Source organism: Rhinolophus hipposideros, assembly GCF_964194185.1.
Source record: "Rhinolophus hipposideros genome assembly, chromosome: 21".
NCBI classification, from domain to species: Eukaryota; Metazoa; Chordata; class Mammalia; order Chiroptera; family Rhinolophidae; genus Rhinolophus; species Rhinolophus hipposideros.
Window position 1 is genome coordinate 40,941,696 of NC_138067.1, and position 14,487 is coordinate 40,956,182.

The 14,487-nt window shown below is 56.1% G+C and overlaps 1 protein-coding gene across 1 annotated transcript; it reads left to right on the forward strand.

Moving 5' to 3' along the window:
• Window positions 1-38: 38 nt before the first annotated feature.
• Window positions 39-10,182, forward strand: BCAM (basal cell adhesion molecule (Lutheran blood group)). Its single transcript, XM_081032753.1, has 15 exons — window positions 39-596; window positions 2,508-2,629; window positions 3,188-3,416; window positions 3,500-3,570; window positions 3,815-3,911; window positions 3,996-4,178; window positions 4,694-4,830; window positions 5,203-5,359; window positions 7,279-7,394; window positions 7,510-7,651; window positions 7,839-7,975; window positions 8,163-8,307; window positions 8,393-8,531; window positions 9,492-9,609; window positions 9,703-10,182. Exons 1-15 carry the CDS (start codon window positions 515-517, stop codon window positions 9,706-9,708), a joined length of 1,881 nt encoding a protein of 626 aa, XP_080888879.1. The 5' UTR covers window positions 39-514; the 3' UTR covers window positions 9,709-10,182.
• Window positions 10,183-14,487: the final 4,305 nt, after the last annotated feature.

Consider the following 14,487-nt stretch of genomic DNA (forward strand, 5'->3'; position numbering starts at 1 on the left):
CTGTTCTAGGCCACTGGTCAGGCTGGGAGCTGCTGGTTGTACTGGGAAAGGCCAGTGCAGGCCACTGGTTGTTCTGGGGTCAGCTGGGTCAAATCGACAAGGCAAGCCCAAGCCATTGGCCATAGAGAGAAGGAGGGTCCCGGTCAGAAGTAGGGGAAGAGGGTCCTCGGTTATCCGGTGAGGTCCCAGCTGAGGACACACTGGCTGGACTGGTTGGTCAAGCCACCCGCCTGGGGTGCTGGTCAGCGTGAGCTACAGGCCGGGGCCGGGGCTGGGGGAAGAAGAGCCCCCGCTCCTGGCTGAGCGTTGGGAGGTCCTCTCCGGGCAGTGGGAGGTCCTGGCGGGGCGCCCGAGTTTAGGGGGAACCAGGGGGCCAGGAAGGCGGGGCGGGGCGGGGCTCAGGGGCGGGGCCTCCTCCCAGCCCCGCGGCGGCCGCCCAGCTGCAGCCTGGGCTCAGTTGCCGCCGCCGCCCGCCGCCACCGCCGCCGCCGCCACCGCCACCACCGCCGTGGGCATGGAGCCCCCGAACGCCCAGGCCGGAACGCGCGGGGCCTCGCAGCTGCTGGTGCTGGCGCTCCTGCTGGGGGCGCACCCAGGTATGCGGAGGCTGAGAGCAGGGTGAAACGGGGGACGGCCCGTTGGGAACTGCGGAAAGGGAAGAGGGAAGGAGCTTTCACTCACCCCAGGAAGCCAAACCTGGAGACCCCAGGAAGGAGGGGTATGGGAGGAAGGGGACAGTCCCTTCCAATGAGAGACCTGGGGACAGCCAGGCAGAGGAGCTGGGGACATCACAGCAGTGGATTAGAGACCGCCTGAGAAGTCAGAACCCCCTCCCCACTCAGAATCCAGGAGCGCGGGTCCTCAGCCCTTGGAGCTGGGTCCTGGGGGCCCTGATCCCTCAGACCCAGGGGTCCAGGCCTCCAGTGGCTGGAATGGCTTCCCCCAGGGCTCAGGAGAACAAAACCCTAGGGCTTCCCTCCTGAAAGGTTCTCAAGTTTTGAAAGGGGTCAGGGACCTTATAGCTAGAAACAAGAGTCATGCATTTGAAGGTTCCCCATCTAGATTCAGAGCCCAGACTGTAAAGATCCCGCCTCTCTGAGGGAAGAGCTGGAGCAACAGCCCTGGGCAGTGACAGTGGAACAAAGTGTTTCCTAATGATAATGCCCCCTTCCTGAGGCCCCAGAGAAATCCACACACCTGCGTGGTGGTGGGAGGGGAGGAGGCCCTGAGGGCTGGCAGCAGAGGGACAGAGATAAGTGGGACTGGGGAAGAGAGAGGGATCTCCTGGCTGTCTTTGCTCTGCTGCTCAGACCCAGACCCAGGCACCAGCCTGGCTCCACGCCCCCTCCCCTGGGATAGGCTTGGGCCAGAGGTGGGTGCCAGGGAATCCAGGCCCCTGGCACAAGCATGGCAAATAGTGGGTCCCCAGGGCCAGGGCAGGGCCAGGCTGGGCGGGGAAGGGAAGGGAGGTTCTAAGAACTGAGAACTGATGCCAGGATGCCAGCCCAGAGGGTGAGAGAGCGTAGTTTCCTGGTGAGAATGGCTCTATCTGCCAGGATCTTGGGACAGGAGTCGAGGCCCAGCCGCCTACGCCCCCAGGACCCAGGAGTCCAAACCCTCAACTCCCTTCTCCCTCAGGACCCAGGATCTGGGGACTCAACCATATCCTGTTCTGGGAGTGACTCACCTTCCCCACTCTATCAAAGAGGCAGAGGGGCCAAGCGGCGGGTAGGGGGCTCTGGCGCCAGGCCGGGCAGGTCTGAGCCAGCCTGTCCCTCCCACATTCCTGAAACCTGCCCAGCCCTGTCCCCCCTCACCACCCCCACACACCCATCCTGCCTCAGCTCCAGGCTCAGCTGCAGCCCACACCCCCCTCCAGCACCCCCCTCATGAGGGCGAGACCCAGGAGCTGAGAGAGATGGAGACTGAGAGTGATGTGCCGAGAGAGACACAGAGAGGCAGAGATGGTGGAACTAAGAGATGAAGGCCCAGGGTGAGAGACACAAAGGCAGAGGTGGAGACTAAGATGGAAACTCATCCATGTCACTGTGCCAGGCAGGCCCTGTACAGGGTGATGGAGGCAAAGGGATGAGCCAGCCCTGGTCTTGCCCTTGAGGGGCATTTGGTCTAGTGGGAAAAGCAGGGACAGGTGCAATGCAATGCCAGGAGGATTTAATGGAGGCCATTATGGCCCTGTGTGGCCCAGAGGAGGAGCTCTTAGTCCTGCAAGTGAAGGGAGAGATGAAGAGAAATGCCGATGGGGCCTGAAGCTCAGAGACACAAAGATGAGAGATGGAGGGAGAAGGAGCGACTGAGTCTAAGGGAGGAGGGCTGGGGGCCTGGGCTCCTGGGTCTGAGGGAGGAGGGGCTGGGGGCCAGGAGGCCTGGACAGTAAAGGAGGAGGGGGTTGGGGGCCTGCACCCCTGTGTCCTGGAGGAAGAGGGGCTTTGTCTGGAAGGCTTTCCCTATTGGTGGCAGAGGTAGACAGCTCAATTACTCTCCCACAGGTGCCCAGGCTGAAGTGCAGGTGTCTGTGCCCCCCTTGGTGGAGGTCATGAGGGGGGAGCCCGTCACCCTGGACTGCACCCCCTTGGGGGTCCATGACCATTTCATACTGGAATGGTTCCTGGTGAGTGCTTCAGGCTTGGGATCAGGTAGAAGGGGGTATGAAAGTCAGGGCACAGCAGGGCTGCAAGTGTTCATTCTCTCATCAGACTCCAAAGGACCCTAAGAGCTCCATCAAGCTGCTTTTCCATTTTATAGATGGAGAAATTGAGGCCCAGTAAAGGGAAGGCACTCCCCAGGGTCCCCTGGTGTCTGGGTACAGCAGAGACGAGTCCCCCTTCAAAGTGCTGGCTCTTGAGAGAGAACATTCAGACACCAAGAAAGCGGTGTGTGGAGGGGGGCCTGGGGTAAAGAGAGAGAAAGAGGAGAGGAAATAAACAGAAAGAGACAGGGTGAGAGAAAGAGGGAGATGGGAACGGAGTGAAATGGAGAAAGAGGGAGACAGAGGAAAATGGGACAACAGATAGGGAATAGGGGCAGGAGGGGTGGAGAGAGGGACCAGAGAGATAACAAGAGGAAAAGAGACAGAGCCACACAGCAGCAGAAAGAAAGGGACATGGAGAGACAGAGACACTGAGGAGGGTTGCCCTGCGGTCCTGAGCTGAGCCCTCCCTGACCGCAGGCAGACCGCTCCGGGGCCCGCCACCTCCTGGCTTCAGCTGAACTGCAGGGCTCTGAGATCCAGGCCAGGGTGCACAACTCCCGGGGCCGCAACCCCCCATACCAACTGGACTCCCGGGGCCGCCTGGTGCTGGCTGAGGCCCAGGTGGGCGACGAGCAGGACTATGTGTGCGTGGTGAGGGCAGGGGCAGCAGGCACTGCTGAGGCCACAGCGAGGCTCCAGGTATTTGGTGAGTGTCCGTGGACACCCCAGGAAGGGGCAGGCAGGGGAGAGCCCAGGAAAGGGTTCCTGACAGTAACATTTCCCCCGTAGCAAAACCAGAGGCCACCGAGGTCTCTCACAACACAGGGACGGTGTCTGTGATGGATGAATCTGCCCAGGAGGTACCTTGTACTGACCTTGATTCCAGGGTCCTGTGGGAGGAGAGGACTGGCGGGCCGGGGGGGTATCAGAATCTTGGGTCAGAGGGTCAGAGGGGGCAGGGGCCCTAGACTCCTGCATCCTGAGGGAGGAGTGGGCTGGGGGCCCAGAATCCTGGATCTGAGTGGTGAGGACTTCTGAGGTAACGGGGCCTCAGAGTTCAGAGTGCTGGCCCCGAGCCCAGGGCCATGCCTGTGTCTGCCTCAGATTGCCACCTGCAACAGCCGCAACGGGAACCCAGCTCCTCAGATTATATGGTACCGCAATAGGCAGCCCCTGCAGGTGCCTATGGAGGTGAACTCAGGTGAGCAGCACAGGAGCCCAGGTCGACATGGGTGGGGTGGGGTGATGGCCGTGGCTGGCTGACTGCCCCGTCCCTCTTTCCCAGAGAGTTACATGACCAGCCGCACAGTGCGGGAGGCCTCGGGCCTGCTGTCTCTCACCAGCACCCTCTACCTGCGGGTCCACAAGGCCGACCAGCATGCCTTCTTCCACTGCTCTGCACACTACCGCCTACCCAAGGGCCAGCATGGCCGCCTGGACAGCCCGTCCTTCAACCTCACCCTGCACTGTGAGTCCGTGCTGGGCCCAATCTCCCCTACCTTGGACTTCACATATCTCAGGCCTGACCCTCCAAGCCCACCCGTGGCCCCACACTCCCTACCTTATGTTGCAATGTGTGCTGACTGCTGACCTCTGACCTCAAAAAGTAACACTAGCCCCATTCTGACTTCTGACCCCCTCATAGCTCTCTGAACCCCATGGAGTTTCACGACTAAACTCTGTGCTCCATCCTTTCACACTGAGTTGGGTCCCCAAACCTTACGCTGACCTGTCACCCCCCACACACTGACCTCTGACCTTTGACCTGTACTCTCAGCTTATCTCAACCTCTGACCTCTGGTCCCTGATCTCAGAATAAGTATGAACCTAAACCTTGAAAAATATGACCTCTAACCAATGACCACCTGTAGCCCTCTCTTTGCTGTGACCATAACCTCTCTCCCTCAACCCAGCCCTGCCTTGTACCCTTGATCTGACATACCCTTAACCCTGATCACAAGACCCCCCTTTCCTTCCCCTTAGATCCTACAGAGCACGTGCAGTTCTGGGTGGACAGCCCATCCACCACAGAGGGCTGGGTACGCGAGGGTGACTCTGTCCACCTGTTCTGCAGGGGGGACGGCAGCTCCATCTCAGAGTACGCATTTTACCGCCTTCAGGTGATGCACCCCATCATTCCTTTGGAGCCCCTGGCCCCTGACCTCTGTGACATACTGACCTGTACCACTTCTGGTTTCACCTGGGTGGCCCCAGGCTTAGCAAAGCACCTGGCTGGTGCCCCAGGAGCTAACAGGACCTCTGACCCCTGATTTGAGAGAGTCCTGACTTAGCAGGATGCCTGATTTGGAAGACCCCTGGCCTAGCGAGGCCTCTGCCCCCTTACCTGCGTGGGCTCTAACCTTGTTTGACACTAACCTGGTGACCTGGACCTATCAAGATGCCTGGCTCCGACCTGGGTGGGCCCTGACCTAGCATGACTCCACTGGACCTGGGTGGATCCTGAACCGGGTTCCTCATCCCTGGCCACCCAGGACAAGCAGGAGAACATGCTACAGACAAATTACAATGGGCACTTCACCCTGGATGGGGTGCAGCGGAGCCAGAGCGGGACCTACGGCTGCAGAGTGGAGGACTATGACGCTGCCGACGACGCAGAGCTCTCTCAGACCCTGGAGCTGCGCGTGGCCTGTGAGAGCCCTGGGAGAACAGGGAGGAGAGCTGTGGCACAGGCTGCCTCCTCACCCTCCACAGCCCTGCCTCCAAATGTGTGGTCCCTGCCTGGGTCCAGAGGCTCCCCTCCCCCGGGGTCCCTGCCCCAGCACCCTCCAAACTCCCACATCAGGCAGCCAGACAGCCCTTTCCAAAACACAAACCTGACCTTCCCCTGCTCCAGAATCTGCCACAGCTCCCCAGTGCCCTCAGGAGAAAGCCCAGGTGCCTCACCATGGCCTTCAAGGCCCACCTGGCCGGCTTCACCTTTGGCTGACCCTTCTCCCCGCCAAAGCATTCTCCTCATCACACCCAAGCTCCTCTCACAACACCCCATCCTTCTACCATCCATTTCTGACCGGTCTTTTGGGTCCCAGTCTTCTAAGAAGGCTTCTCAGTCCATTTTTCGCCTGCGCCCTGAGGCTCTATCCTTCCTCCTTATGCGTCCTTTCTGGGGCTAGGCCCTCTGCCAGAGGTTGGGGACACCTGTGAGCAAGACAGCTGAGTCCCTGCCTTTCCAGAGCTTGCGGCCCAGGAAGGGAGACAAATGGTAAACGCTAAATGAGACAGGAGCAATCTTGCATCAGCAGGGACTGATGCAGAACGATGGGCAAAGGAACTGGCCAGGCGAGTGGGGGGAGTAGTGTAGATGGGGGGTGTTGGCAGGGTGTGTCCCCAGGAAGCAGATTCCGATTTGGAGATCTGAAGGCAGGAAGTTTGTGGGGAGTGCCTTGGCGTCCACATCTACTGGGGAGTGGCAAGGGGAAGGAAGCAGGATTGGGAAGAGAAAGAAGTTGGGCTGCAGTCTAAGAAGGCCTTGTTGGCCCCACAGGGCACTTGGGAGCTGGGATATCCCAGTTGAGGCAAGGGGGCGTGGCTTTTATACCCTCACATCAGCCAGTCATTGGCTGTTAGGCTGTCTGAGGAAGGGGGCGTGACCTAGAGTGAAGGGCAGTTCCCAGAGAGGGCTAACAGCTGAGGGCTAACAGCTGACATCCCTCTCAACAGCTGAAGGGGAGATTTGAGTGTCCACAATAGGGGGTCAGAGAGGCCTCTCTGAGAAGGGGACATTTGAGTAGGAAACCACAGAATAAAAAATGCTAAGAGCCAGAAGAAGAGCACTCCAGGCAGAGGGAACAGCAAGTGCAAAGGCCCTTAGGCAGGACCCAACTTGGCATCCTGGAGAACAACAGCAAGACAACAGGGTAGCTGGAGCTCAGGGGGTAAGGAGGGAGGGTGGGAGATGAGATCGAAGAGGTAGACAGCAATCAGTCTAGGCAGGATCTTTTGGTTTTGTCAAGGAATTTGGCCTTTATGCCAAGAGTGCTGGGGAACAACTGCAGGATTTTAAGCAAAGGGAATTGCTGCCCAGTGAGTTTCGAAAAGATCCCTCCAGCTGCTCAGTGGAGAATGGATTGAAGAGGACAAGAGTCCTGCCCAGTAGGGAGACCAGTGATGAAATGACTACAGTGGTCAAGGCATTTGGACTCGAGGGTCAGAGATGGACAGAAGTGGAAGGATTCATTGGGGCAGAGCAGAGAAAGACTTGTTGAATGAATAGGCAGTAGGGCGGAGGAGGTAAGGGTTTGGGGGGGTCAGTCAGAGAAGGAACACTTCACACTTCTCAGGTTATCCATTAACCTTGGGCCCAGATATCAGCTCTGGAGGGAAGTGGTTGGGACAGGCATGGATTTTGGAGTTAGACTCCTAGATTTGAGCTCAAGATTTGGCCTGGCTGAGAGAGTGGAGAGTTCACGGTGATGGGGAGAAGTAGTAGGAATGCTTGGCATTCTCTGCTGACGATTGGGCATTCACGTCTGCACCCACAACAGCCCTGGAGTGCCCCTAACCAAGTAGGTGAGGGTCCAGGGAAGGTGACAGTCTGTACCCCCTTCCAGACCTGGACCCCATTGAGCTCAGCAACAAGGAGGAGCTTTCCTTACCCCTGGGCAGCAGCGTAGCCACCAACTGCTCCGTGCAAGGCCTACCCACCCCCGCTCTACGCTGGACAAAGGTGAGAAGGAAAGGAGTCCCCAGCCATGGGACCCCCCTTCCTCCCATCACCCCCAACCGCCCAACCCCTTCTCTCATGGTCCAACTGGTCTCTTCTCTCCTCCCCCACCCCACAGGACTCAGTTCCCCTGGGGGATGGCCCCACACTCTCACTCAGCTTCGTTACCTTCGATTCCGCTGGCACCTACATATGTGAAGCCTCTATGCCCACGGTCCCACTCCTCAGTCGCACTCAGGCCCTCAAGCTTCTGGTTGAAGGTTTGGGGGTAGGGGCAGGCTGGGATGGGGATATGGGGACAATGGGGATGAGGGGCCAGGACCAATGGGACAGGTCCATGGCTGGTCCCTCGGTCTCCTGCTGTATTCCTCTCCCTTCTCTCCTTTCTCGCTCCCTCCTTTTCCCAGTGTGCCTTCTGTTCACTCACTTCCCTCCTACCACCCACAGGGTCACCAGAGTTAAGGCCAGAGGAGATTCAGCCCAAGGCAGAGGGCAGCTGGAGAGAAGGAGATGAAGTCAGGCTGGTCTGTTCTGCTCGTGGCTACCCAAAGCCCCAACTCAGCTGGAACCAACTGGGCGGCAGTGTAAGGGACCTTCCTATCCAGTCTGAATGCTCCGGGACCCAGGCACCCGCCCCAAACCCCCAGGGGACCCTGCCTTCTCACCAAGCATTGTGTCCCCTCTCTTGCTTCCTGGGGGACTGGACACCACCTCTGCCCTCACCCCCAGCCCTTGATCCCATGGGTCCGGGCCTGACTCAAGTCTCCGCAGCCAGCAGAGCCAGCTCCCGGAGGGCAGGGCTGGGTGAGCAGCTCTCTGACCCTGAAGGTGACCAGTTCCCTGAGCCAAGAAGGTGTCTTCTGTGAGGCCTCCAACCCCCACGGGACCACCAAGCATGTCTTTCACTTTGGCACGGGTGAGTCACCGCGGTGGTGCAACAGGAGCCAGGCATGGGGCAGACAGAGCACTGCTGGCTGAGTCCTGCGCATCTGTCCCCGCAGTGGCTCCCCAGACCTCCCAGGCTGGAGTGGCTGTCATGGCCGTGGCCGTCAGCGTAGGTCTCCTGCTCCTCGTCGTTGCTGCCTTCTATTGCATGAGACGCAAGGGGCGCCCTGGTCGACAAGGGGAAAAAGGGGCTCTGTGAGTGGCCTACAACCTCAGAATTATCTCCGTAACCCAACCCCATCCCTCTGTCCAATTCTGACTTCATCCCCGAATCCAGCCCTAAACCCAGTCCATGACCAATTTCAACAGCATCGTATCTTCAACCCCAAACCCAAATACAACGCAATCCCATTCCTACCGTCAAATCCAGTCTACAACCTTCCCCTCCCACATCTTCATTCCCAACTACAACCCCACCCAACTCATACCCATCCTTAAACTCACCCCATCCCTAATCTTTCCAACCCAAATATCATCCCCACCTCCAATCCCAGCCCTAAAATTACCATTGCCCAACTGAACTGAACCCCACAGCCCCGCAGTCTCTTCTCCAACCCCTATCTCATTCTCATTGCCAGCTCCAACCCATCTTCAGTCCCAACGCTACCCCTTCCCTAAGCCCATCCCATCTAACCTCCTCTCCAACCCCACCATAGCCCCATCCTCAAACCCAACATAACCATCCCCATTTCCAACCCCAACTCCAAGTGCACCCCTCACCTCACCCGAAACTCCACGTCTTTTCCAGTCCCAACCTCTCCCCCAGTTCCAACCCATAACCAGCACCAAACCCAGTTTCGACTCCATCCCCATCCCCAAGGTCCCTCCCACTCCATCTCCTTCCCATCCCTACTCCAAACCCATCCCCATCTAAACTCATCTCCAACCCCAACCACATGGCCACCTTCAACTCCAGTCCACAGCCATTCCCCAGCCTCCCCGGAGAGCTGACCCCAACTACGTTACCATCTCCAATTCCAGCAGCATCTTCCACGCTAGCCCCACCCCACCCCCGAAACCCAATGCCATTCCCAATCTCTAGCCCATCCTCAGCCCATTCCCACCCACCTCCACACCTGTCTGCATCCAGAACTGTCCATCCCCAGTGTCTTCCCCAGCCAGGACCACCTCCAACATGCTGCCTCTTCTCCCTAGGCCACCCGGGAAGCCAGAGCTGAGCCACTCTGGGTCCCAGCGGACCGAGCAGACAGGCCTTCTCACCGGAAGTGCCTCTGGAGGAGTCAGGCATGGCAGTGGGGGCTTCCGAGATGAGGTGGGTGAGGGCCTGGGCATGCTGGTGAGAGGGGCCCTGCTGGGAGTGGAGCAGCCTCCGTGGGCACAGGCTGACTTTCTATCTTCTCCCCAGTGCTGAGCCCAAGGACCCAAGAGGCAGTCACTGGACGAGACCTGGAGTTGCAAAGATCAGAGAACCAGCCCTGCTCATCTGCTCATGCCCCACCCGCCGCTGCCTTCCCCCGCCTTCCCTCTTCCCTCTCGGCCCTCCCTTCCTTCCTCTGCAAGCTGGGCAGGGACCTACAGCTGCTGCTGCTCGGAGGGAGGGCGGGAGGGAGGGAGGGAGGGTGGGCTGGTGGGTAGGAGGGGACCTTCCTCCAGGGAGTGTGACTCTCCCAGGCCCCAGAATAGCTCCTGGACCCAAGCCCAGGGCCTGGCCTGGGATGAGGCTCTGAGGGTCGGCTGGCCGGGGCTATTTTTACCTCCTGCCTCCATTGCTGGTCCCCCCCACCTGACGTCCTGCTGCGTAGTCTGACACTGGATCCCCACCCCCACTCCTGCCTCCTCTTCTGTGGACACTGGAGTCTGGAATAAATGCTGTCTGTCACCTTGACACCGTCCTGTGGCCAAGCCTCCTCTAGGGGATGAGACTGGAAGGGGGCGCAGGTGATGCCCCCTCCCTGCTGCTCTCCCACCTCCTTACAAGACCTGGGTGAAGTCTGATGTCATGGAGAAAGAAATGAGACTGAGAGGGAGCAGAGGGTGACTCAGCTGGCTGAGGCTGGAAGAGAGAGGTGCTGGGGTCCACAGGGCACTGAGTCTGGCCCCTGAAGACCTGTGCCTGCTTGGCGGGTGGGGTGCTATCCCCTTAAGTAAAAGTTCCCAGACTCTCTTGCCAGAGCCCCAGAGGGAATTGAAGCTTCCAGAGGAAAAACTCTGAGCTGTAGGATGGATGGAATTAGGCATGTAGCTGCCTCTTCTGGGAGTGGCATGGTTCCTGCAGCTTGGGAAGGAGGGGTGGCTTGAAGGAACCCAGACTAAGGGACCTGAGGCAGAGAGAAGAGGCAGCAGAAACAGCAAGGCCAGCTAGAGAGACTTACTGAGGCAGATGGAGAGGGATGGAAAGACTGGGGATGGGGGGCAGTAAGAGGGAAGAGGGGTGGACAGGGGCAGCTCAGAGATGAAAGCCCTAGAGTCAGAGACCGAAAGATTTGGGGAGAGAGGCAGAGACAAACAGACAGAGACAAAGACAAAGAGAAAAATAATTGAGATGCAGAGATATAATTACAGCCAGAAAAAATGTTGAAAGGAGCAGCCCAGAAGCAACGGGATGGTGGTGGGAGGTGGGCATGAGTGACCTTGTGGCCAAGTGACTGGCCACAGTGGCCAAGTGACTGGACTCTCCTCCCCGAGTCCAGCAAATGGAGAGAAATCACATCTGAGCTGCTGTGATGAGTGGGCGTGACAATCCCTGTGCAGTACATGAGCCAGGACGTCTGCAATCTCAGCAAGTGACTCTGTCTCCCTGTCCTCAATTTGCTCAGCCGCGAAATGGACAAAGTGGGATCTGTGGCCATGGGAGATTGGCAAGAGGCTCTGGGAGCCTCCTGGTAGGTGACCGAGCAGCCTGCCTAGAGGCCCCAGAGCAGAAGACCTTACCAGCCTGATTCAGGTGCTCAAATCCCACGGTTTATTGAATCAGTTTAAAACAAATGTGAGAATCAAAGAGAGATGGGCCAGGTTAATACACTTAGTTTAGGGCACAAGCCATTAAAGGTCCCCACCACCTGAGTTCTGGGGTACATGTGGCCCCCGAGACCCATCTCTCTCACCATGGTGTGGTTTCAACCCCCCAGAGTGGAAGGTGAGCTGGGGCTTCTGCACCCAGAAGGTGCCAGAGACACGCAGGGGATAAATGTGTATGGTCCAGGTTAACACACTTTTAGCTGTATAACTTGGGCCAGGACTCACGGGACAGAGCTGGAGTCACCAAGGGGGAAACACTTTAAGGGTATGTGGAACTTGGGGCTTACCTTCCATCCTTCCCATCTATGTTAAGCTCATGTCCATTTTTTGTTTTTTATTTAAGATTTTTATTAAAATGTAGCTAACATACAATATTATGTTAGTTTCAGGTGTACACCATAGGTATTCATTTATATACTCAAAGAAGGGATCACCATGATATTATCATATTAGCTCACGTTCTTAATATGTCTAACAGGCCTCATGAGTTGCTTCTTACCATTTCTCCGAAAATAAGACCTAGCCGGACCATCAGTTCTAATGCGTCTTTTGGAGCAAAAGTTAATATAAGACCCGGTCTTTATAATGTAAGACCGGGTAATAATGTAAGGTCTTTATAATGTAAGACCAGGTCTTATATAATATAATGTAACATAACATAATAATTAATATTATATTATATTATATTATATTATACTGGGTCTTATATTAATTGTTGTTCCAAAAGATGCATTAGAGCTGATTGTCCCGCTAGGTCTTATTTTCGGGGAAACACTCTTCATTTCATCTGTCTCCTTATTTATGTGGCCCTCTTGTTTTCTCCATGACAGAATTGAATATTCTTTTTAAAAATTACAGCAGACACACTCAGAGGATCATCGGGTGGTTGGGAGAATTTGATGAGACGGTGGAAAGTGTTTAGTACAGAGCCTGGCACAGAGTATGTGCTCAGGACTTGTTTATTATTAGCAGTAGCTTTATCCAAGGGAAATGGAGGGACAGAGAGAAAAGCAAAATAGGATCCCATGATCCAGGGAAGGGACCAGGTGGAAAGAGATCCCACTCTAAGAGCAGACATTGTTGAGGGGGCACTTGGGGAGCTGGATGAGGAGTGAACAGATGTCTGGAGGGAGGGGAGGAAGGGGACCCCAGGGAGGAAAGTGTTCTCTGCCCAGCACCTGGTCCCCAAGTTAACGAGGGGAGGGTCCTGGCCCATGTCCCAGGAGGGCATACATTTGCATACAATCCCTCATCTGCATAGCATCTCAGGCAATTTTCATACAGATGGAAGCCTGAGACCTCCTCAGTCTGACCCCTCCTTCCACCAGAGGGTCTGGGGGAAGAGGAGAGGGAGAAGGGTGAACCATAGTATCTGTGGCTCCAGGAAGTAAAGGGAAGTTTGGAGTGGACTCCCCTTGCTCATCAACCTTCTGTGACTCCCTATTACTCTCAAGAGCATGAGCCACCCTTCACCTGGCATTCCGGACCTTCCAAGATGTTGCCCCTCACACTCACCCGCTGCTCCTTCTCTCACACATGCCCCCTGCTTGTACCTTCCTGACATTACTATTCCCCTCATTTGGAATGTCCTTTCCCATTCCCCCCACTGTAACAAAGCTTGTCTGTCTTTCAAAGCCTCGACATCTTAAAGGATTCTGAAAAGTTTTCACTCCCGTTTCCCTGCTCTTGGTACTTTTCAGAAATCTGTGCCTCTTCTGAACTTCTATACTAGGTTTTATTAGTAAGGATATGTTTGGCTGCAAATGACAAAAAAAATGAAGTGAAATAATGTGTGTAAATGAAAAGGAAAAGTTATTCACTCATATAACCAGGAAGATCAAAGGCTGACTACCTTCAGGCATAGCTATCCTTTTCCATTTCTCAGCTCTGCTGTTCTCCATGCACAGGCAGGGTCTTTCCTCTCTAGTTCTCCGCAAGCTGCCAGATTTCGATCCTACCAGCTTAGCAACCCCCACCCAAAGAGGGCGTCCTTTTTCTACTAATTCAAGCAAAAGCCTCAGGGCTGATTCTCATTGGTCAGGAATGGGTCCTACCCCTATCCCTGAACCAATCCCTGTGGCCAGGGGATCCAGTGCTCTGACTGACCAGGACTGGGTCAGGCTCACTCTGAACCATAAGGACTGAATGTAGGGGATTCCCCGTAGGAAAACTGGGGAGCGTGGGCTGAGAGAAAGGGAAGGGTTTGTCGGACAGGTAAAATACAGCTGATTATTGAACAACACAGGGGTTATGAGTGCTGACCTGCACAGTAGATAATCTACATATAACTGCGCCTTGGCACCAGCTCCACAGCTCATCAGGATAGCTTTGGCCCTGCGTCTCCACCTCCTGGTGGTTATGACTCTTCAGTGAAGTGCCACCTCTGGGACTTGTTGACACTGGAAGTTGACTCCCCAGGCATGGGACCCACCCAGTTATTCCTCAACAAACAAAGCAGTGCTCAGCCTTATGCATGTGACTGAGGTGGGGTGTGTGAAACTGCAGCCTACCTCCCGGGGCGTGTCTCCCGGGCTCACCTGTGCCTACAATGTACAGCCAGTGGAACTGAGCCAGCCACTCGTAGACTGGTCTGGAGAAGAGTGGGTGCGGGGTGCGAGGGGGGGGACACCTTTCTGAAACAAGTCTCCTGGAGACTGGTTATTTTGCACAAGGGAGAAATGGGGGCCCAGAATTTTACAAAGCAAGTTAGCAGCAATGCTGGTACGAAAACCCAAGAGATTCTGGCCCTCTAGTCTGGCCCCAGATTAGGGAGAAAAAGACAGAGGGAGCTAGAGTGCATTTATCAAGCACCTATCTGTCCAGCCGGCCTCATTCTAGGCTGTGCCAAGCCTGAGATACATGTTATTTGGAGGTCCCAGCCTGCTGCTTCCTTGCTGGGTAGCTTGGGGCAAGTAACCAGTCTGGGCTCAGTGTACTTTTTAGTGAATTGAGGATCATGAGAGTGTCCCCTTCATGGGGTTCTTGTGAGGAATTAACTGAGAGGTCAGCCAGATCCGGATCTGTCAGTTTATAACTGACTTTGGATCAAGTCACTTTATTTCTCTGTGCCTCGGTTTCCTTATCACATGGGTTGAGAGTGTGCTTAGAGTACACTTAGATCAGTGGCTAGCACATAGTGTTAAATAACTTTATTAATAGTAATATTACCAAT

Excerpts from the sequence above, each read along its gene's own strand:
- BCAM (XM_081032753.1), top strand. The coding sequence starts at position 515 with ATGGAGCCCCCGAACGCCCAGGCCGGAACGCGCGGGGCCTCGCAGCTG. Across the intron at positions 2,630-3,187 it reads TCATACTGGAATGGTTCCTG|GCAGACCGCTCCGGGGCCCG; the intron begins GTGAGTGCTTCA and ends CCCTGACCGCAG. Across the intron at positions 8,532-9,491 it reads CAAGGGGAAAAAGGGGCTCT|GCCACCCGGGAAGCCAGAGC; the intron begins GTGAGTGGCCTA and ends TCTTCTCCCTAG.